The 21,822-nt window shown below is 42.2% G+C and overlaps 1 protein-coding gene across 1 annotated transcript in view; it reads left to right on the top strand.

Moving 5' to 3' along the window:
- The first annotated feature begins 6,171 nt into the window (after positions 1–6,171).
- Positions 6,172–21,822, top strand: part of CSMD2 (CUB and Sushi multiple domains 2) — a 1,186,454-nt gene continuing 1,170,803 nt past the window's right edge. The window contains exon 1 of the mRNA XM_040337101.1: positions 6,172–6,695. Within this exon, the coding sequence (XP_040193035.1) occupies positions 6,533–6,695 (163 nt within the window). The 5' untranslated portion in view covers positions 6,172–6,532. The remainder of the gene's footprint in view (positions 6,696–21,822) is intronic.

Genomic DNA, 21,822 nt, shown 5'->3' with positions numbered 1-21,822 from the left:
TAACGCCCGCCCACTGTATATATACGTCCTGTTTTTAAAGATGGATATCTCAGTAACGGCAGCAGCTGCTGCCACAACTGAGGTATCCATCTTTACAGTGGGCGGCCGTGTAAACGATAACGGCAGTCTCCGTGGCGGATTCGCCACGAGATCGCCGTTATTGGTGGCGGGAGAGGGGCCCCCCCCTCCCGCCGCTCTTCCGCGCCCTCCGCCGCTTACCGGAGCCTTCGGTAGCGGCGGAGGAGATCGGATGCTGCCAGCTCATGTGTGAGGACTTGAGTGAGGGCAAGATGGCCCCCACCCGTCCTCATAGCTCTGCTGGGCGGAAGTGACGTCAAAACGTCAGTCCCGCCCAGCCTCTTAAAGAGACAATTTTTTTGTTGTCATTTTTTTAAATGACAAATTTTCCCTTTTGACCCCAGATCTCATATTTAAGAGGACCTGTCATGCTTTTTTCTATTACAAGGGATGTTTACATTCCTTGTAATAGGAATAAAAGTGATAATTTTTTTTTTTTATTTCAGTGTAAAAAATAATAAAATCAATAAAAATAAATAAGAAAACAAAACAATTTTTTTTTTTAAAGCGCCCCGTCCCGACGAGCTCGCGCGCAGAAGCGAACGCATACGCGAGTAGCGCCCGCATATGAAAACGGTATTCAAACCACACAAGTGAGGTATCGCCGCGATCGTTAGAGCGAGAGCAATAATTATAGCCCTAGACTCAAAAAATGCAACCTATAGAATTTTTTAAAAGTTTGACGCCATGCCACGAGCGGGCGCAATTTTAAAGCGTGACATGTTGGGTATCATTTTACTCGGCGTAACATTATCTTTCACAATATATAAAAAAATTGGGCCAAATTTATTATTGTCTTATTTTTTAATTAAAAAAAGTGCATTTTTTCCAAAAAAAGTGCGCTTGTAAGACCGCTGCGCAAATACGGTGTTACAAAATGTATTTTGATGACCGTCATTTTATTCTCTAGGGTGTTAGAAAAAATATATATAATGTTTGGGGGTTTTAAGTAATTTTCTAGCAAAAAAAAACTGTTTTAGTCTTGTAAACACCAAATCTGAAAAACACCTTCTGTCCTTAAGTGGTTAAAGGGGTCTTCCAGATTCCAATAAGCCCCCCACCCACAGACCCCCACAACCACCGGGCAAGGGTTGTGGGGATAAGGCTCTTGTCCCTATCAACATGGGGACATGGTGCTTTGAGGGGTCACAGATGTTGAGGGCGTGTGGCCTGGTACAGTTCCTGCGGCCGGCCAGGTTGCGTGCTTGGATAAGGGGTCTGGTGTGGATTTTGGGGGGAACTCCACGCCATTTAAAAAAAATCCTGAAGGGTCTGGAGTGGATATTTGGGGGGTACCCCACGTAATTTTTTTTTAAATTGATGGCGGGGTTCCCCTTAATATCCATACCAGACCTGAAGCACCTGGTAATTAAATTTGGGGGGACCAACACGCCTTTTTTTTATTTTTATGAATGACTTTTCTCTGAATTGCCAGGAGCCGACAATTCATTATCGCCGCAAATGATTTTAAATTACTTTTTTTCCTTCAGAAATGACACTTTGTGCAGAGACAGTTCTAAGCACGGGAAACATGCACTGCTTCACAGGCATACTATACACCCCCCCCCCAGGTACGAAATTTAAAGATTTAAAGGAATATTTCACTTTTATTGTTTCACTTTAAGCATTAATAAAATCACTGCTCCTGAAAAAACTGCAGTTTTTTTAAAAAAAAAATTGCATTGATACATGTCCCCTGGGGCAGGACTCAGGTCCCCAAACACTTTTTAGGACAATAACTTGCATATTAGCCTTTAAAATTAGCACTTTAGATTTCAAACGTTGGAGTCCCATAGACTTTAACAGGGTTCTAAAGTTCACACAAACTTTTGGTCTGTTCGCAGGTTCTGGTGTGAACCGAACGGGGGGGGGGGGGGTGTTCGGCTCATCCCTAATGCTGAAGAGTCTACTGTTGTCCGCTGCTGGAGAGTCTACTGTTGACACTGCTGGAGGATCTACTGTTTCCGGCTGCTGGAGAGTCTACTGTTGCAGTTACTAGAGAGTCTACTGTTTCCAGCTACTGGAGAGTTTACTGTTGCTGGCTGCTGGAGAGTACTGTTGCTGCTGCTGGAGAGTTTACTGTTTCTGGCTGCTGGGGAGTCTACTGTTGCTGGCTGCTGGAGAGTCTACTGTTGCTGCTGCTGGAGAATTTACTGTTTCCGGCTGCTGGAGGGTTTATTTTGGATGCTGCAGCCAGCAACAGTAGACCCTCTTCTGGAAAAACTGTTCTTATATGTGCAAAGATGGGTAACAGCACCTACTGATGCACACAACTAGAGCCCTACCACAATATATAACAAGAATCAAAAACTGGGGCTACTGGAGAGTTTCCTGTTGTTGGCTGCTGGAAAGTCCACTGTTGCTGACTGCTGGAGAGTCTATGGTTGCAGTTGCTGGAGAGTCTACTGTTTCCAGCTGCTGGAGAGTCTATTGTTGCTGGCTGCTGGAGAGTCTACTGTTGCCGCTGCTGGAGAGTTTACTGTTGCCATCTGCTGGAGAGTCCACTGTTGCTGGCTGCTGGAGAGTCTACTGTTGCAGTTGCTTGAGAGTCTACTGTTTCCAGTTGCTGGAGAGTCTACTGTTGCCGACTACTGGAGGGTCTACTGTTGCTTGCTGCTGTTGCTGGATGCTGCAGCCAGCAACAGTAGACCCTCCCCTGGGTAAACCTTAATTATATGTGCAAAGATGGGTAAACAGCACATACTGCTGCACACAACTAGAGCCCTACCACAATATGTAGTAAGAATAAAAAAACTGGGGGTGCTAGGGAGTTTACTGTTGTTGACTGCTGGAGAGTCCAATGTTGCTGGCTGCTGGAGAGTCTACTGTTGCAGTTGCTAGAGAGTCTACTGTTTCCAGCTGCTGGAGAGTTTACTGTTGCTGGCTGCTGGAGAGTCTACTGACGCTGGCTGCTGGATAGTCTACTGTTGCTGGCTGCTGGAGAATTTACTGTTGCTGGGTGATGGAGGGTCTACTGTCGCTGGCTGCTGTTGCTGGCAGCAACAGTAGACCCTCTCCTGGATAAACTTTTCTTATATGTGCAAAGATGGGTAAACAGCATCTACTGATGCATACAGCTAGAGTCCTACCACAATATGTAGCAAGAATTAAAAACTGGGGGTGCTGGAGAGTTAACTGTTGTTTCCTGCTGTAAAGTCCCCTGTTGCTGATTGCTGGAGAGTTTACTATTGCCGGCTGCTAGAGAGTCTACTATTGCTGGCTTCTGGAGAGTCTACTGTTGCTGCTGCTGGAGAGTTTACTGATGCTGGCTGCTGGAGGATCTACTGTTTTTGGATGCTGCAGCCAGCAACAGTAGACCCTCCTCTGGATAAACATTGCTTATATGTGCAAAGATTGGTCAACAGCACCTACTGATGCACACAACTGGAGCCCCAGTCAGTTGTTCACTGCTGGAGAGTCTACTGTTCCTGCTGCTGGAGAGTCCACTGTTGCTGGCTGCTGGAGAGTCCACTGTTGCTGGCTGCTGGAGAGTCTACTGTTGCAGTTGCTGGAGAGTCTACTGTTTACAGCTGCTGGAGAGTCTACTGTTGCCGGCTGCTGGAGGGTCTACTGTTGCTGGTGCTGGAGAGTCTACTGTGTCCTGTTGCTGGAGAGTCTGCTGCTGCTGCTTGCTGCAGCCAGCAACAGTAGACCCTACCCTGGATAAACATTGCTTATATGTGCAAAGATGGGTAAACAGCACCTACTGCTGCCCACAATTAGAGCCCTACCACAATATGTAGCAAGAATCAAAAACTGGGGGTGATGGAGAGTTTACTGTTGTTGACTGCTGGAGAGTCTAATTTTGCTGGCTGCTGGAGAGTCTACTGTTGCAGTTGCTGGAGAGTTTACCGTTTCCAGCTGCTGGAGAGCCTACTGTTTCCAGCTGCTGGAGATTTTATTGTTGCTGGCTGCTGGAGTGTCTACTGTTGCTGGCTGCTATAGAGTCTACTGTTGCTGTCTGCAGGAGAGTCTACTGTTGCCGGGTGCTGGAGGGTTTACTGTTGCAGCCAGCAACAGTAGATCCTCCCCCGGATAAACTTTGCTTATATGTGCAAAGATGGGTAAACAGCACCTACTGTTGCACACAACTAGAGCCCTACCACAATATGTAGCAAGAATCAAAAATTGGGGGTGCTGGAGAGTTTACTGTTTTTGGCTACTGTAGAGTCCAATGTTGCTGGCTGCTGGTGAGTCTACTATTTCAGTTGCTGGAGAGTCTACTGTTTCCAGCTGCTGGAGAGTCTACTGTTGCTGGCTGCTGGAGAGTCTACTGTTGCCGGCTGCTAAAGAGTCTACTGTTGCCGGCTGCTGGAGAGTCTACTGTTGCTTGCTGCTGGAGAGTCTACTGTTGCAGTTGCTGGAGAGTCTACTGTTTCCAGTTGCTGGAGAGTCTACTGTTGCTGGCTGCTGGAGAGTCTACGGTTTCCAGCTGCTGGAGTGTCTACTGTTGCTGGCTGCTGGAGAGTCTACTGTTGATGTCTGCTGGAGAGTCTACTGTTGCTGCTGCTGGAGAATTTACTGTTGCCGGGTGCTGGAGGGTTTACTGTTGCTGGCTGCTGTTGCTGGCTGTTGCAGCCAGCAACAGTAGATCCTCCCCAAGATAAACTTTGCTTATATGTGAAAAGATGGGTAAACAACACCTACTGCTGCACACAACTAGAGCCCTACCACAATATGTAGCAAGAATCAAAAATTGGGGGTGCTGGAGAGTTTACTGTTTTTGGCTGCTGGAGAGTCCACTGTTGCTGGCTGCTGGTGAGTCTACTATTTCAGTTGCTGGAGAGTCTACTCTACGGTTTCCAGTTGCTGGAGAGTCTACTGTTGCTAGCTGTTGCCACTGCTGGAGAGTTTATGGTTGCTGGCTGCTTGAGGGTCTACTGTTGCTGGCTGCTGGAGAGTCTACTATTGCCGCTGCTGAAGAGTTTACTGTTGCTGGCTGCTGGAGGGTCTACTGTTGCTGGCTGCTGGAGAGTCTACTGTTGCCGCTGCTGGAGAGTTTACCGATGCTAGCTGCTGGAGGGTCTACTGTTGCTGGCTGCTGGAGAGTCTACTGTTGCCGCTGCTGGAGAGTCTACTGTTTCCAGCTGCTGGAGAGTCTACTGTTGCTGGCTGCGGGAGAGTCTTCTGTTGCCACTGCTTCAGAGTCTACTGTTGCTGGCTGATGGAGGGTCTACAGTTGCTGGCTGCTGGAGAGACTACTGTTGCCGCTGCTGAAGAGTTTACTGTTGCTGGCTGCTGGAGAGTCTACTGTTGCTGCTGCTGGAGAGTTTACTGTTGCTGGCTGCTGCAGCCAGCAACATTGAACCCTCCCCTGGATAAACTTTGTTTATATGTGCAATGATGGGTAAACAGCACCTACCGATGCACACAACTAGAGCCTTACCACAATATGTAGCAAAAGTCAAAAACTGGGGTTGCAACACACACACATATACACACACATGCTACACACATATATAGTCATCCCTTCCACCCATATTTATTTATTTCTTCAGTGAGCAAGAAAGGGAAAGCGGGGTGATGTCCCATTAACTGAGGACAATGCCAGCTCTGTATGGTAACAGTTTTAACCCTTCCTGGGCTGCAGAGAGTGGAGGCACAGACTTTGCAATGTTTCATGTGGTATTATATATATATATATATATATATATATATATATATATATATATATATATATATATATATATATATATATATATATATATAATGAGCCAGAAAGGGAAAATAAATATACACACTAATGTCCCTTTAACTAGGGACAGTTCCAGCAATGTATGGGAGGATAACAGTCCTAACCCTTCTGGATCTGGGGTTACCAGGTTCTGCTCATCACCTAAAAGTCCTGCATTTGTCAAACAAGTGAACATCTCCTTGAATTAACCAGTACCACGTATCAGAAGAAAATCCTCTCTATATTTTTCCATGCACCCCCCTGTGTTCTATGATATTGTTATTTTTTTGGGGGGGTCCTTGTAATCAGAAATATGTGACAAGTCTCCTCTGAGTGGGGACCTGTGTGAGAGGAGGAGAAGGAGGAGGGAGGGAGGGGAGACAAATTCAAGATGTAATTTGCAGCATTGTTGTATGGAGGGGAGGAAGGGAGAAAATCCTATTCCCTCTTGTGGATCATTCTCTGAAAGGGGAAGCAATATTATGAGGAGGTGATTAATACCGGAGCTCCGAGTGCACAAGCCCTGTCTGGATATCCCCTGGAAGGAAGAAGCCTGGCGTCCACATCGCCATTTGGAAGATTTGGGAGTGAAGAGGAGAAGCAGGATTCCTGATCTCATCTCCCCAGTGCAGGGAGAGACTTGGTTTATTCCGGCTGCAGAAGCAAAGAGCTTGTTCAATGTAGTGGGATTTTCTTCTTCTTTTTTTTTTTTGCAAGAATACCTGACCTCCTTTTTTTTTGGTGGTGGTGTGTGTGCAGAGATCCCCAGCAGAATCTGCCATGAGAAGCCTGTTCGGATGGCTGAAGTGGGGGGACAGGACAGGGTGCAGCTGCACGTCCAGGAGGATATGGGGGGCATGGTGGGTTTGGGGGCTTCTGGAAGTGCAAAGTTGGAGCAGGCTCGCCTTCATCAGCCTTGGACTCATGGCTGCATCGGCAACGGGTGAGTCCTTGCAGATAGACCTTTTGACTTGTCCACGGACAGCAGCACCATCATCACCATCATCACCATCATCATCATCATCATGATCGTGGTGCTGAGGATGGGAGATGCGGGCAGGCTGCTCATTCTCCAACCTGTCTGCGATGCTGTGCTCAACACTTCATTAATGCATAGACATAGGGATGCGGATTCAGCATTGACAGGCGCTGGTGTGTCATTTGCGATCATGGCAGGAATAGGGATTTTGGATTTTAGATGGTGACTGTCTAGGGGGTGAAGATTTTAAACCTGTAGGAATCTGCAACCCCCCCTTTCCCTTTCCCCTACTAATGAAATGCAATAGGAGCAGCTTGTGTCTGATCATCTGTGGCCATCGCACAATGCAAATGCTTGGATCTGAGATCTGCTGCAGGCATAAATCACCTTACCTTTATTACCAGCGACTGTTAAAGACCACATCCAGATCCAGCAAAGTTTGCCTGCTGCTTGCTCTGCATAGAACATCCTGTACCCATTGCCAGGCTGCAATGGAGAAAGCACTATTAGGCAGGGAAAGTCAACCGAGCTCATAGTGCCACACGGCTATTTTACCATGATATACAGGTCTTACTGTCAAATGCTATCAACTGCCTTTTTTTCTTTTTTTAATCCTACTAGGCTAGTGGAAATTTCCATTCCTCAGGCTACTATCATGGGATTTCAATGTAGCACTTGGCTACCTTGTCATTTGCAATTCCCCCCTTTTTTTCAGGCAGCTCTCCTTATTAATTGATTTCAAAACTGATCCTCTTGCCTTTAGACAAACATGTTCTACTTTGACCCTGACACCTTCTGACAAAAAAAAAAGAAAAAAAAAGAAGTGCATCTGTCACCATCCCAAGCACATTGTGTTAAAACTCTATACCCTAAAAGAAAATCATTGTTGTCCCTCCTTTGATTTTTTTCATTTGCAATTATAGATATTTCTAAAGGGTAATCGATTAAATATTTTTAAGCTACCCATCGATTCTGTATATAGGGAGTCATTTAATTTCTTTCTTTTTTTTTTTTTCTGTTACCCCCAGACCACAAGGATATTTTTTCATGTGAAGTGTTGCATATGACTCAAGGCCCCACAGCCACTGATTCAGAAAAAAAAAGGGCTTTTATGTAGCAATTAAACGCATCTAATCCTATAATTGCATGAAACTATCAGTTTGGTGACACAATGTATGGAATGTTATGGAGAAGGTCTCATTATCTTCTTTTGTGTACTAATACCACTTTTTGTGCTGGTAAATACGATGGATTGAATACAAATAAAAAACATATTGTCATAATAGTGATAAAAATATTATGTATCATAGAATAGTCCTAGGTGGCATAAACATTTCTTGTGGCAACACCAAAAAAAAAAAAGCACACATAGCAGGTCTAGAGATGGATGTGTAGGCAGATAGATACATACTGATAGGCTAAGCAATATAATATAAAAATATATTGTTATATATAGAGGTACGGAGGCAAAGACATTTATAAATACAGTAGACATCATGCATGTGTACCAGTAAATCCAATTCATAGTTTGATTTTTTTGATTTTGTGCAGCACTATATATACTTTAGAGTGTCAAACTTATGCGTAGCATGATGTTGAACATTTTTAATATGTGCTATATACAGTATAACCTGCTTTTATGTAAAGGAGGTTGTCAGCTGCACATATAGTTATTGATTGTATTATAGAAATCTGCATCCTTGCTTACAGCTTGCATTTGCCTTTTTTTTTTTTTTAGCTATGGGTTTATGCTGAGGCACTTTCCATCAATTGCAGAATTCCATGACATGAGCAAAGCCTTTGAAAAGGTTGCTGCCTTCATCCCTGTAAAGATTGTATAGCACGAAACCTGTGCGTCTCGTTTCATTGATTATGATAGGGTATCATTAGTCATAAATGATTCAAGTCCCAAAGCAATCTAGCTTCACTCCTGATTCCGCAGCTCTTCACCTGTATATACATACGAATTGCACTTATTGGTTCGAAAAAGGAAATTCTGGAAGGGTTAGCGCTTTTGCGTAAGAAGTCACGTGAATGTATATGAGATACCTTTTCAAAGCCTGCCCTCTCCCTCCTTGAAACCACACTCGTTTGAATTTAGAAGGTCTTGTTGCCTTTACTAGAGGAGTCCTCACAAGTTCACTCTTGTGTAAAGGATAATCCATTCATTTTCTGTTTTATATTAACAATTAGCATATCTCTAATTCTCTTGGACTGGTGACATCTGTCTTTAGCAATGACCTCTTATGCTAGCTATATTGCTTTGTGACCATAATAGGGGAATATTGTAATAACCAAGTACAAATGTGACATTCTCTTCATTGCTTTGACATTCTTTTAGCATGTGAACCTTTTCCAGGAATCCCTTGAGCCTTAGATTACCAAGGAGAGCCACAGAAATTACCCTAGAGAATTGATAAATTGGACTGATTATTGCCCCAGTCGCAATACTCCTGTCAAATCAAGACAGAGGTGGCTAATGGACATCTAATTGTTTAATTATATTAGGCTTCAAGAAGGAAGTATTATGAAATGTAATGCATGCCTGCCCTTCCAATTGATGTTATCTCTTTTTATCTCTAGTAAGCATTTCTATTACTAGAGTAAGCTGATGTTTAATATGCCTATATTTTGCCTTAACTGGTCCTCCCACCCCATCAACATACTATTTTTTTTAAATATATTTATCCTTTCTATTTCCATGAAATACCTTATTTTAGATCCAGTGATGTCATCACTAGATCTCTGTGCTTTTCTATGCAACACAGACAGGATCATGACAGGAGGGAGGGGCAAGTGGGGTGCTATACATTGCTTCCTAAACATCACAGCACCTTGTCTCAGTGCCCCTCTCAAAAACCCTCAGCCCCGATGGAAGCAGTGGGGTTTCTCTTAGGAGAAGTTATACAAATACCAAACTGTCTTGAAGGTTGGAAAAGTGGGCATTCCTAGACAAGCCGTATTTGCATGCAGATCACTCTAGGTCAGTGATCGCGAACCTTGACACCCCAGATGTTTTGGAACTACATTTCCCATGATGCTCAACTACACTGTAGAGTGCATGAGCATCATGGGAAATGTAGTTACAAAACATCTGGGGTGCCAAGGTTTGCCATCACTGCCCTAGGTAATGCCCGCATGTGATGCTGAGCCTCTATGATTGAAAGAAATTAAATCCAATAAAATGAATGGGTGGGCCAAGGACAGTCAGGCTGGGACGGAAAGAGCTAGATGATGCTGGACATCCTCCAGCCAGGAAATGAGACAAGCCCTGTCTGACTTGCTACAGCTTTTAATGCACACTGTAGCACTGTAAGAAGCTCGCCATTTGCAGTGAAATCTGAGAAAGCATTTACAGTACCGGGAGATGCCTGTACAGATATGTAAAACTGAAAATAAGCTTGTTAAGAATGCCACTAGGTGTGTTGACTATCTTTACCCCAAGTATAGAAAGGATGGATTTTAGTATTTTTTGTCATGACATTGAATCTATATTCTCTAATTTTAATACTGGAGTCTCTGACATTATTCAAAATGATTCCCACTGCTGATCAGCTAATGACTGGCAATGACTGGTTAATGAGCAGTCTGGAAGTTGATATACAATTGCTTCATCTGCTAGTGTATGTGCTTATCCTATAAGTACGTGTATTGATTTCTGCACAGTTCAACACAAAATGTGTGGTTCTTTTAGATCTCTGGAAAGGTGTGCATAGCCAAGCCACCTGGTAATAAAAAAAAGCATGATAGTCGCATGATAGTCTTCCTGCTTATTGCAATAGATAATTATTGATACTAAGTAATAACATAAGATAAGATAAGTTAAGATAAGATATAGTTTATTGTCATGGTATACATACAACAACATTTTTCCAGGGACTCTAATATTCTGCATATCACCTTTAAAGTATCTCTAAAGTCAAAGTATTTTTTTTCTTTTAGATTTTATAGAGTAGGGAATGATTTAAACCCATGAAAGATTTTTTTTGTCACCTCTTTCCCATTTGGAGGTTCCTCTTTTACTTCCTGTGCTGTAGATACAACAGGAAATGAAAAGCAATATCTACAAATTGAAGAAAATTCCCTCTTAAATGGTGGCCACTGAAACAAGTGTCCCTATTGAACGTTTCTCCTTGCGTTTCCCAAATTTTGGATTTTCCCTCACTTTCAGCCCTGTGGTTAGGTTAGTGTCCACCAGAACAAATAATCTTCCCATTGGGTCCACGGATAACAATAAAAAACTTGGCATTGGTTCTAACCCCTCAACACCCTATCCAAAAGTGGAAAAAAAAATGTTGGCTTTATAAATAGGATAGAAGAAGGTCCTGGACTGCCGCACTCTATGAGTAAGCATCACATGATGTGAAACATGTCAGCCACCTTTTTCTTGCTGTTCACCACGTTTTGACTGTATTGCTTTGGTTGTTTTTGGATTTTATTTGTACAAATAAAGACATCGTTTTAAGGAGTGCGGCAGTCCAGGACCTTCTTCTATCCAATGTACCTGTGCATAGCCAGCACCCTTTTGGTTCAGTGGGACGGAAGCAAAGCCAAGGGATCAGCAGTTTTTAGAGCGGTATTATTTCTGGCTTTATAAATACTTTGAAGAAGTCTCACAAAACATTTTATTTTTTGCCACTTTCACCCAGACGACAAAGTGCATGTGGCACTTTACCCCACCATTCTAAGTGGTGTGGTTCCTGAGATACATGGTTGACAGTGCCCCCTCCCGACCATTGTCATGCCACGCATCTACCAAGAAGACATATATTTAATTATCTTTGATTAACAGCCTTTGTCTCAGGTGTAGTCACAAGGTATGCAGGGGGAAGGGAATGTGTCAGTTCCCCTGTTCCACCCCCTTTGCCTTACAAGCAGTTATAGGCTCTGCCGATTCCACCGCCCAGTAATCAGGAGCGGACTGACAACTCATGGGGCCCCCAGGCAATAGAAGATTATGGGGCCCCTGGGCTTACAGATGGCCACCACGCCAGGAGGCAGTGCAGAGGCGGGGTAGCTAACATCTCAGGATTTTCACATCAAAAGCATGTCGGTTTCAGACATATCAGGGACAGATCTAAAAAAAACATAGATTTTTACATACTGTCCCTGGTTTTACTGAGCCTGGCAACCCTGATGGGGCCCCCTAGTGGCATGAGGCCCTCGGGCAGTGCCCGAGTGACTCAATGGTCAGTCCACCCCTGACAGTAATCCAAATTTATTGCTAGAATGCAAGTGGCCAAGCCACACAGGGTCATTGGTTGCTAGGGTAAAGGCAGCCACACCACATAGCATTATCAATTCTATGGTTTGGGTGGCTGGACCACCAATGGTGCTGTGTGGAATGATCACTTGCGTCCTAGCAACCAATGAAGCTGTGCGGCCCGGCCACCTTCGTTCTAGCAACCAATAAAGCTGAATCACTGGAAAAGAAAGAGCGGGTGTAACAGGGGAAATCAAAGAGCTCCCTAAAGGCACGCCTGATAGGCACACTTACTGAACAGGGAACAGTGGCAACTGAGCTCAACATAAGTAGTGCCTACAAATTAGGCCTCAAGGGAGGAGAAATAAAGAAGGGATTTTCTTCACATTTCAATTGCAGTTTATTGTATAGGCTAATACAGGGAATTAAGACATAAATGTATGGACCTGTATTTAATTTTTTTGCCTGTGAGAGTTTCTCTTTAATATCGTTTTCCGCTAAATGTTCTTTAGCACAACAATCTTTAAATGTTCCATAGTACAAAATGGCAATTTTATGGAATTTAATATAAAAATAGCAATATACAGCTCTCCCGCTAGTGTTAATCCTCTGAGCAGGTGCAAAGAAACCTTGTTACATTCCTAGACATAATGTAATATAGGGTATGAGGTCGGAAATACAGATAGCAGACTTGCAAACCAAGAAAGATCTTTTATATGGACATATTTAGAGGATTAGTGTTTTATAGCTGTAACAAGCAGGTTAAGGCAGATACTAATTTCGCACATTTAAATCTGTTCCCTTTATTGTGAAATGGTTAGTAATGCCATTTTCAGTACACATTCTTGTTGCGGACTACATATCCCACCACGTGACATGATACTTTCACAGTCAATACAATTGATTCTGTCTCCCTTGTAGGTACTAAAAGAAGGAAATTAAATGTACTTATCCCTAAAACAATTTGGTTGTGCAGCACAATCTCAAAACGGTTTTGTCTGAGCTGATTTGGTAGTCCATGTCATGTAGGAATAGTGACATTAAACTGTAAAGGTCTAGTGTTAAGGGGAATTGAATTAAGGTCCTTTTGCATCACACCCTGGCTTATTAAGCCTCATGCACACTCAACGGTTGCCCAGCTCTTCTGAAGCCTTTTCTCCTGGCAGGAGAAAATCAGCATAAAAAACATGCCATTGCAAACACGTTTAGTGTTTAAGCATTTATTCATTCATTCCATTGGCCAGACTATTCATTGGGCATTTTTTTCTGCTAAGACAGTCCTCCCCTGAATGTGCAAGTGATGTTTTTTTTTGTTATTTTTCTGCTGCTAAACGCTTCTGCCTCTAAATTCCTGAAAATGCCTATGTGTGCATGGACACACAGGCTAACATAATGGGGGGTTTGAAGGCAGAAAGAAAAAGTAAAACATCCTCCAAAGCGGTGGTTTGGCACCAAGTGTGCATGAGACCTCTTCTGGGCTATAATGTTGGTGGGACATTCCCTGTCCTGGGCCCAATCTTTGTTCCTGCCTACCTTGGGATTTAGAATGTTCCCAACCAACTCGGGGTGTTCCTATTACTGCTATGCTCTCCATAATTTAAAAAAAAATCCAACAGAATGAGTTGGAATTGACAAAGCAAGAGTGGAGATCTGGGAGTTCAAGCGATCTCAACACTGGATTCCCTGAATGAAATAAATACTGTAATGCGTTTGGCTTTCCATCATCTACTGAATTGAAATATCAGCTTTTTAATGCTGTATATTTAAAAGTTAGAAAATTATGTTTTTATTACACTGGCCAACCATGGTCCTATTATTGTAAGCATGAAACTATTGTATACTTAAAATATTAATTTAAAGTTGGGTGCGATTTATAGCAATCTAAATACTACAGAGCCCCGGGACACAGAGACACATTCCGAAGAAAGACTTGATATTATAATAATAAAGCAGTCCCTCCTTGAGATTTGCAGCCTTGGGTTTTTTTTTTTTAAGCTTAATATACCGTTACAAAGGAAATGATTAGACAACAGAACAGAATCACAAAAGAGATGTGAAATAAACTGGAATTATATTTTATTTGATGCAAAATATGAAAAAAATAATATTAATGTGCTTGGCTCTGCTCTGGGGCTAAAACGTGCCCCATTACTCTAAAACAGAGTTTCATTCATTTTTTAACCTTATAGCACAGTATATGTTGCAACCTATTGAAATGTGATGGTCAAGTCCTTGGCCAAACAGGCATTTTGGACTGATTTAAAATCTACCAAGAGACAGGCAGAAAAGACACAACAGTGGGTAACATACTGATATATTCTGGTACATTTCATATATATAGTTTTACATTGCAGCAGGCTGCAACAACCCCCCTCAGCTATAGCTTATCCACAGAATGTTGTTCAACTCTTGTTGCTTACCACACATAGAATTTCAACCAACTTTGAATCACAATGATTACTAAACCCATCAAGGCCACATACCAATACTTTGAATTATTGCATGATGTTGATTGCATTCCTCCATTAGACTTTTTTTTACATAAAAGTTAGTCGTGAGTGGTTAAAATGCCTGAATATTGAAGAAATTATAGCTCTGTTTCTAGGGATACAATGGCCTCTTCCAGATTAGATCTCAAGATTGGCACCTACTCAGCTTATTCTCAGATGGCCATCTCTGTAAACTTTGGCCTATTTTAGGTAATCACAACTTCTTCTTACAGCAGTGTTTCTCAATTCCAGTCCTCAGGCCCCCCCAACAGGTCAGGTTTTCAGGATTTCCATTATTTTGCACAGGTGATTTGATCAGTTGATCAGTTTGATCAGTCACCACAGCCTTTTCATCTGAGGGAAATCCTGAAAACCTGACCTGTTGGGGGGGCCTGAGGACTGGAATTGAGAAACACTGTCTTACAGTGTTTCTCTTATTAAGAGCGACAATAGAAGGAATCATACACCAGTCGTTCCCTTTGAGGATCTGGCCCACTATTTTGGAGAACTTTCTAGCGCCAGTGAAACGATGCTTGAAAGTTTCCCTCAACATTAGCTTTCACTATATGCAAGGAGTCTTAGAAACTCACATTATATAATTACAAATAAAAAATGGGTACATTGTAAGATAATAAAAATAAAGATTTGTTTTTACCTCAGCCCCATTAGCTTACATTCTTGGGCTAATGGTATGTGTGTTATACCTACCTAATCCATGACTCCTAGCAAGCAGAAGAAATCCCCAAGCCTAGTCCTGTCCCTTCCCATTCTCTAAAGCCTGATACACAGGCAGTTTTTTTTTTTCATTCAACCTAGTGAGCTGAATGAAAAATAAATAGGAGCTTGAGAGGAGCTTGCTGTTCTAACTATGCAATGTTACTACAGAGATCTGCCCCCCCCCCCCCACCAGAACACGCCATTGGCTGTGAGAGCTGTTTGGATGCTGATCAGCTTCTGTTTTTTCAGCATGCATGTTTAACAGAAGCCAGACGTTCCACCGGTTTCTATCAGAAAGGCCTGTTTCTGTTGAACCAGCCAATACCAGCAGTATGTACCAGGCTTAAGTCTCACTGTTGGCCAGTACAGCTGTCCATCATTGTAATTGGACATGGAAAATGGCAGACCAGGTTCCAGAACCAGTTAACCCAAGCAGTAAGTGCATTGGGTCATTCTGGATACTCTGGGAGCTCTTACTGAGAAATCGAGCTGCCTTGCCATCATCCGAGATTTCTACTGTGAGTGGAAAGTATTGAATTGGGTAAGCCTAACAAATTTTAGAACCAGTCCTAAGTGCCAATACTAGTATTATTGAATGCAAAATACTAAACAAAACCATACATTTGCAGGTATCCTTTAGTATTATATTTGTTTAAGGAGTGGAACATGACAAATGTTTGGACTTACATGAAAAAAAAAAAAAAGCAAATGGTGCTCAGTTTAAATCGTATAGGTATCTCGTAAAAGTTCACTATTGTGCTTTAGGCCCCAGTGTAGGTGTACTACCTGACTTGCCCGTAGCCTCTTACCAGCTGCTACAAACTTATAGGGCCATACACACAGGCCGAACATTGGACGGCATTAGCCGGTTCAATAGAAACTGGCCAACATTCGGCCCATGTGTAAAGCAGCTGGTCTGATAGAAGCTGAACGCCTGGCTTCTGTCGATTGGGCAAGACCGAAAAAGGTCTTCTGATTGGCACCCGATCAGCCAATGGGGCAAGAACCCAATAGCTCAGCAGGGGAGATCGCTGTACTAACACTGGATTCTTAGTACATCAGCTCTTCCCACGCTCTTTAGTTTTTTTTTTATTCAGCCCGTTGGGTTGAATGAATAATAATAAAAAAAAAAAACACTAGTATGTACCAGGCTTAAGAGTGTTATACAATATCTTATGCTGGTATCATTCTAATGTGCTTTTCTATGACTTATTATTATTGGGGTACTATGAAGAAAATGACGTTGTGGTTTTGAGAACATTAAATATCCTTTTAATGCAGTAGAAGGTTAGAGCATTAAAACACTATAGATCACTGGCTAAGCTTATTAGGTTGCGTGGACTCTGACAATGGTTCTATCTCAAAGCTATCACTTAAACGTATTGGGAGTATCCTGCAGAAGATCACTATTCAATGAACTACAGCAGTCATCATAAATTAGGGAATTACATTTAATTGACAAACAATAAAATTAACATTCCTTAGTCTGTGTTATCACACACAACTGCAGCATGTAGTAAAGATCTGGAAAACAAAGAATCCCTTTTTACTGCAAGCAGTGTTGCGTGTTCAGTTCAGTACTTCATTTAATTTTTGACTATTGTAATGTCTATTAACAAAGCTAATTGCAATGCTATTTTAAACTGTATTTTCAAAAATAATGTAAGAAATAACTTAGCTGTAAATGGTATTAGTTTTTTTTTATGCTGCTTCATATGCCCTCTGTGCATGTATGTCATTATTAGTAAGCGAGTCATGAATTTTCTTGTAAAGGTAAAAAATAGAAATGAGGGAACTCTTTAAATTTTACATTAACATGAATTTAAAAAATCCATAAAAACAAGGTAACCATTAGGTCAACTTTGACCTAAATGATTGACCTTCATATCTTTATTCATTATATTCTGTGAGGTAGCATTTATAGCAGATCTTTTATGAATATATTAGGTCCAATTGTTAAGTGCGAAGTACACGGTTAGAAAATCGGCCGATAGCTGACCAACAAAACAGCGTTTGTTGGTCGAAATCGTTGCCAACATTAACCCATCGAAAAAAAATGTTAAAAAAGCAATCGATTTAATACATAGTTCCAGATTCATACAGACTTGCGATGGGCGTATCAGTAGATACGCCGTCGTAAGTCCGAATCCGCGCCGTCGCAACTTTAAGCGTATGCTCAAACTGAGATACGCTTAAATGTTGCTAAGATACGGCCGGCCTAAGTCTCCTACAACGTCGTATCTTAACTGCCTATTTACGCTGGCCGCTAGGGGCGTGTACGCTGATTTACGCCTAGAATATGTAAATCAGCAAGATACGCCTATTCACGAACGTACGCTTGCCCGTCGCAGTAAAGATATACGCCGTTTACATAAGGCGATTTCAGGCGTAAAGATAAACCAGCAAAAACATGGCGCAGCCAATGTTAAGTATGGACGTCAGAACCGCATAAAAAATTTTCACGTTTTACGTCGTTTGCGTAAGTCGTCCGTGAATGGGGCTGGGCGTAGGTTACGTTCACGTCGAAAGCATTGACTATTTGCAACGTGATTTAGAGCATGTGCACTGGGATACGTTCATGGACGGCGCATGCGCCGTTCGTTAGAAACGTCATTTACGTGGGGTCACACTTAATTTACATAAAACACGCCCACAGCTCCAACATTTGAATTAGGCGGGCTTACGCCGGCCCTAATACGCTACGCCGCCGTAACTTCGGCCGCAAAATCTTTCTGAATACCATACTCGCCTCTCAAAGTTACGGCGGCGTAGCGTATAGGAGATACGCTACGCCCGCATAAAGGTATCTGAATCTAGCCCATAGTGTTGACTTGTCACGCACAAGTGGAAGTGATGTAGTGTGCTTGTGCCCTTGTAGCCCCACCTTTCCACCCAGCACAAACCTTCTGACGCCACCTGTTGTAGTGACCGGCATCGGAACTGAAATATCCAGCATCGGATCAGAAATATCTGCAAATTTAGTAGTGGTAGCATCAACGGGCGCTCATAGTGTATGTTCGGTATATGTGTGTTAACGAACGTACACGTTCTTGAACACTGATTCCGGGTCGTAGACTATTTCCGGTCATGTTTACTAATGTTTGAGAGATTTTTTATTGATGACGTCACACCAACGAATAGAATATCGTCCCTTGTCAAACGATACGACACAGTTTTTCCATTTTTTCAATCAATTTTTTTCGTTCATAATATCGATATCGGGTATTACTTGCTGGGCATCAACGAGTAGAATATCGGCCAATCGTTCAAAGAGTGGAAATTTTCGGCCGATATTCTTATCATGTATTCCGGCCTTAAGGCAGATTCCAACACCCAGATAAAAATAAAACTCAAACAAAAATAAAAAACACTTACCTTTGGTCTTGGCTTTTCTGGTGATATCACTAGGCCTTGTCTCATAATTATGCTAAGGATCTCAAATCTCCTGAGAAGGAGCGAATCCTTACAATATTTGAGATCCTCCACTTTCCAAAGATTCTGGAAAAATATCTAGTGATATCATCTTTGCTTAGGGTAATGTTTTGGAATTCAGGGTGTAACCGTTATTTTGGAGGTTTTCTTTAATGCCTCGTACACATGACCGGTTTTCCCGTCAAAAAAAATAAATTATGGTTTTCCATCTCAAGCCTGCCTTGCATACACATAGTCACACAAAAGTCCAGTGAACTTTTGACTGCCAAGAAGGCGGTGACGTAAAAGACTATGGCGAGCCGACAAAATTAAGTTCTATGCTTCCAAGCATGCGTCAAATTGTTTCCGAGCATGCAACCGACGAACGGTTTTCCCGCTAGTTTTTTTCTTGATGGGAAAAAAGAGATCCTACTGTCTGTTTTTCCGGCAGTTTCCCCGTCGGAAAAACTACGATGGAGCATACACACGGTCGGAATTCCCGGCAAAAAGCTCTCATCGCAGTTTTTCTGATGGGAAAACCGGTTGTGTGTACGGGGCACGAGGCTAGTGTAAACCTTTGATGTAAAAAATAAACAAAGCAGATCTTCAGAAAATGTGTACCTACATCTATCCTTAGCATCCATAGTGTGGCTCCTGGCTGTTCCCTCTTTCCTCTGCTATCTGCGTGTGTCACTTCTGGCAGTTTTCTCAGCCATTAGGCAATCCATGGTGTAGGCAGCAGTTGAGATTGGTGTAGGCAGCAGTTGAGATTGGTGTAGGCAGCAAAGTGATATCAAGTTAGGTCCACTAAGCAAATTAGAATGTTAGATAAAAAAAAACTGCAGCATACCTTTCATGATATGCATTTACATTTTTTTTTTTTTTTTATAAAATGTATTCTCACTCTAAGATGTTAATGGTAGCAAATAAATATGAATGAAATAAAAAAAAATGAAGGGGGTTTACTAACTATTACACTGGTACAGGTGGAAGCATACATTTTATTTATATGTATGTCAGTGGAAGAGCAGATTGTAAAACTATGGCCCGGATTCACAAAGCACTTGCGCCGACGTATCTCCAGATACGCCGCGTAAGTGCAAATATGCGCCGTCGTATCTGTGCGCCGTACCCACAAACTAAGATACGCCTAAAAACAGGCTTAATCCCGCCGACGTAACTTGTCTACGCCGGCGTAGGGTGGGCGCACATTAACGCTGGCCGCATGGTGGCGCTGCCATTGATTAGCCATTCAAATATGCAAATGAGGAAAATACGGCGATTCACGAACCTGCGCCCACCCGACGCAGGTTACGAGAGGTGCGCATAAGTTGTACGTCCGGCGTAAAGTTAAGCCCCATAAAGGAGGTGTAACTCAGCAGCAGACATGTAAAGGTCTGCATCAGGGAACAGAAGCCGGTGTTTTTTACGTAGTTTACGTTGGATGTGTGTCTGGATGGGCGTAGATTACGTTCATGGCGTAGGCAGTGATCCGGCGTATCTTAGTTGTTCCCACGTGGTTATGAGCATGCGCACGGGGATGCGTCCACGACACGACGCATGCGCAGTTCGTTCAACATACTTGTCTGGCTCTCAAACCATCATTTGCATGGGGTCACGCCTCATTTTCATGGGTTTGCATGGCTCATGCCCACTTCCACCTACGCCGACTTACGCCTTCGAAACCCAGAGCAGTTTTGGCAGCATTGGCTTTGTGAATTCCATGCTTGCCTCTCTGCGCTGCGTCGGCGTAGCGTACATTGAGATGCGCTACGGCAGCGCAATGTGCACCCGTTCTCTGTGAATCCGGGCCTATGTCTATGAGGATTGTCAATACTAGCCATGGGAGTAGTCTGAGCATTCAAAACATTTGCAAATGGTGTGCGACACAGTGACTGCTTGGTTACGATGTTTATTAGAAAATGAACAGAAATACATTGATAGAAATGCCGTTTATGTTGATTTTTAAACACAAATGCTAATATTTGTAGAATTATTTTTTTATTTGCATTAAATAAGAAAATGGAAATCTGTATTGTGCCTTGCATGACTCTTTTTATAGACACAAACTGAATTGAGGTATTTAATAAATATAGTTTTTGTTTTGCCCATTTTAAGCTACCAGCAACTGTATACAATTCTTTTGGTTGAGTTAAAGCTGTAAAGATGGAGTGGTAACGCCATTATTCTGTAGCAGATCGATACCGTGTTGGTATGTGCCATAGGCTGCAATGTAAGACACAAAACATTCATAAATTACTTGAGCAATCTTGTAGTACTGTCATGAGCCTGCAAACAGACTAAGGCCTTCTAATCTATATTGGATAAATGTAAACATTACAGCGCTCTCATTGGTCTCAGACTGTAAATATACAAATTATATTTGTGCATCTATGTATATAATCTGACAAGAAAAATATCACTCATATATAGTAAGCTAATGGATGTTCATTAAAAAAATGTCTTATTTGTGCCTTGATAAAATGTCTGCATGGAATTGGATGTTCACAAGGCAGAAACTGCTTAGTTGCTTAAAGTGGAACTGCAGGCAGATATAAAAAAAACAATTTTAATAGTAAAAAATGTATATAATATAATATAATTCCTTTAAAAAATACGAGTTGATTGGCCAATGATCCATTGGTGTTAGTACTTTCTGAACTCTTTTCGAAATACTGATCTGGAAGTTCTGCATGGAATATCAGAAATTCTGTCTTCACTTGCTGCATGCTTCTTTCAGATTAGTATCACAGATCCTCCATGGCAGTTCCCATAATTCTCTCGGGACAAGTTTCCTTTGAGCCAGTACTATATTCATTAAAACCCTTTACATTTTTTTTATTTAATTGGTATTGACCGCCAACTGGGAGGGGGAAAGGCAGAACTCTAAGCCAGTTAGGGCTCTATTTCTTAATGCAGTGCTCCTGAACATGTTTACAAGATGGGGGGAGCAGAGAAATGACCCAACAAGTTTATTACTGATCCTCACTGTACCGTTATCAAGTTGGTGACTTAACTGAAGAGGTGAAAGGTCACCAGCCTAGCCACGCTGCCTGACATGGAAACCTAGAATATGAGCGGCTGAATAGAATTACAAGCAATTTTGGCTGGTAAGACAGCTGTGTATTAAAGCAGTATTAAACCTAAAAGCAAACATGTATTACATTGCAGCTTACCAATTCTTAGATTTGATGTCAGCATTTATTTTCTTTTTTGGGCTTTCTTTCATCTATTTTCATTTGGTGATCCAGCCAGTAAGTCTGTTGTTTTT

The sequence above is a fragment of the Rana temporaria genome, chromosome 2, assembly GCF_905171775.1.
Source record: "Rana temporaria chromosome 2, aRanTem1.1, whole genome shotgun sequence".
Lineage (NCBI taxonomy): Eukaryota > Metazoa > Chordata > Amphibia > Anura > Ranidae > Rana > Rana temporaria.
The sequence above is the reverse complement of the archived record's forward strand: the minus strand, read 5'-3'. Positions and strand labels throughout refer to the sequence as shown.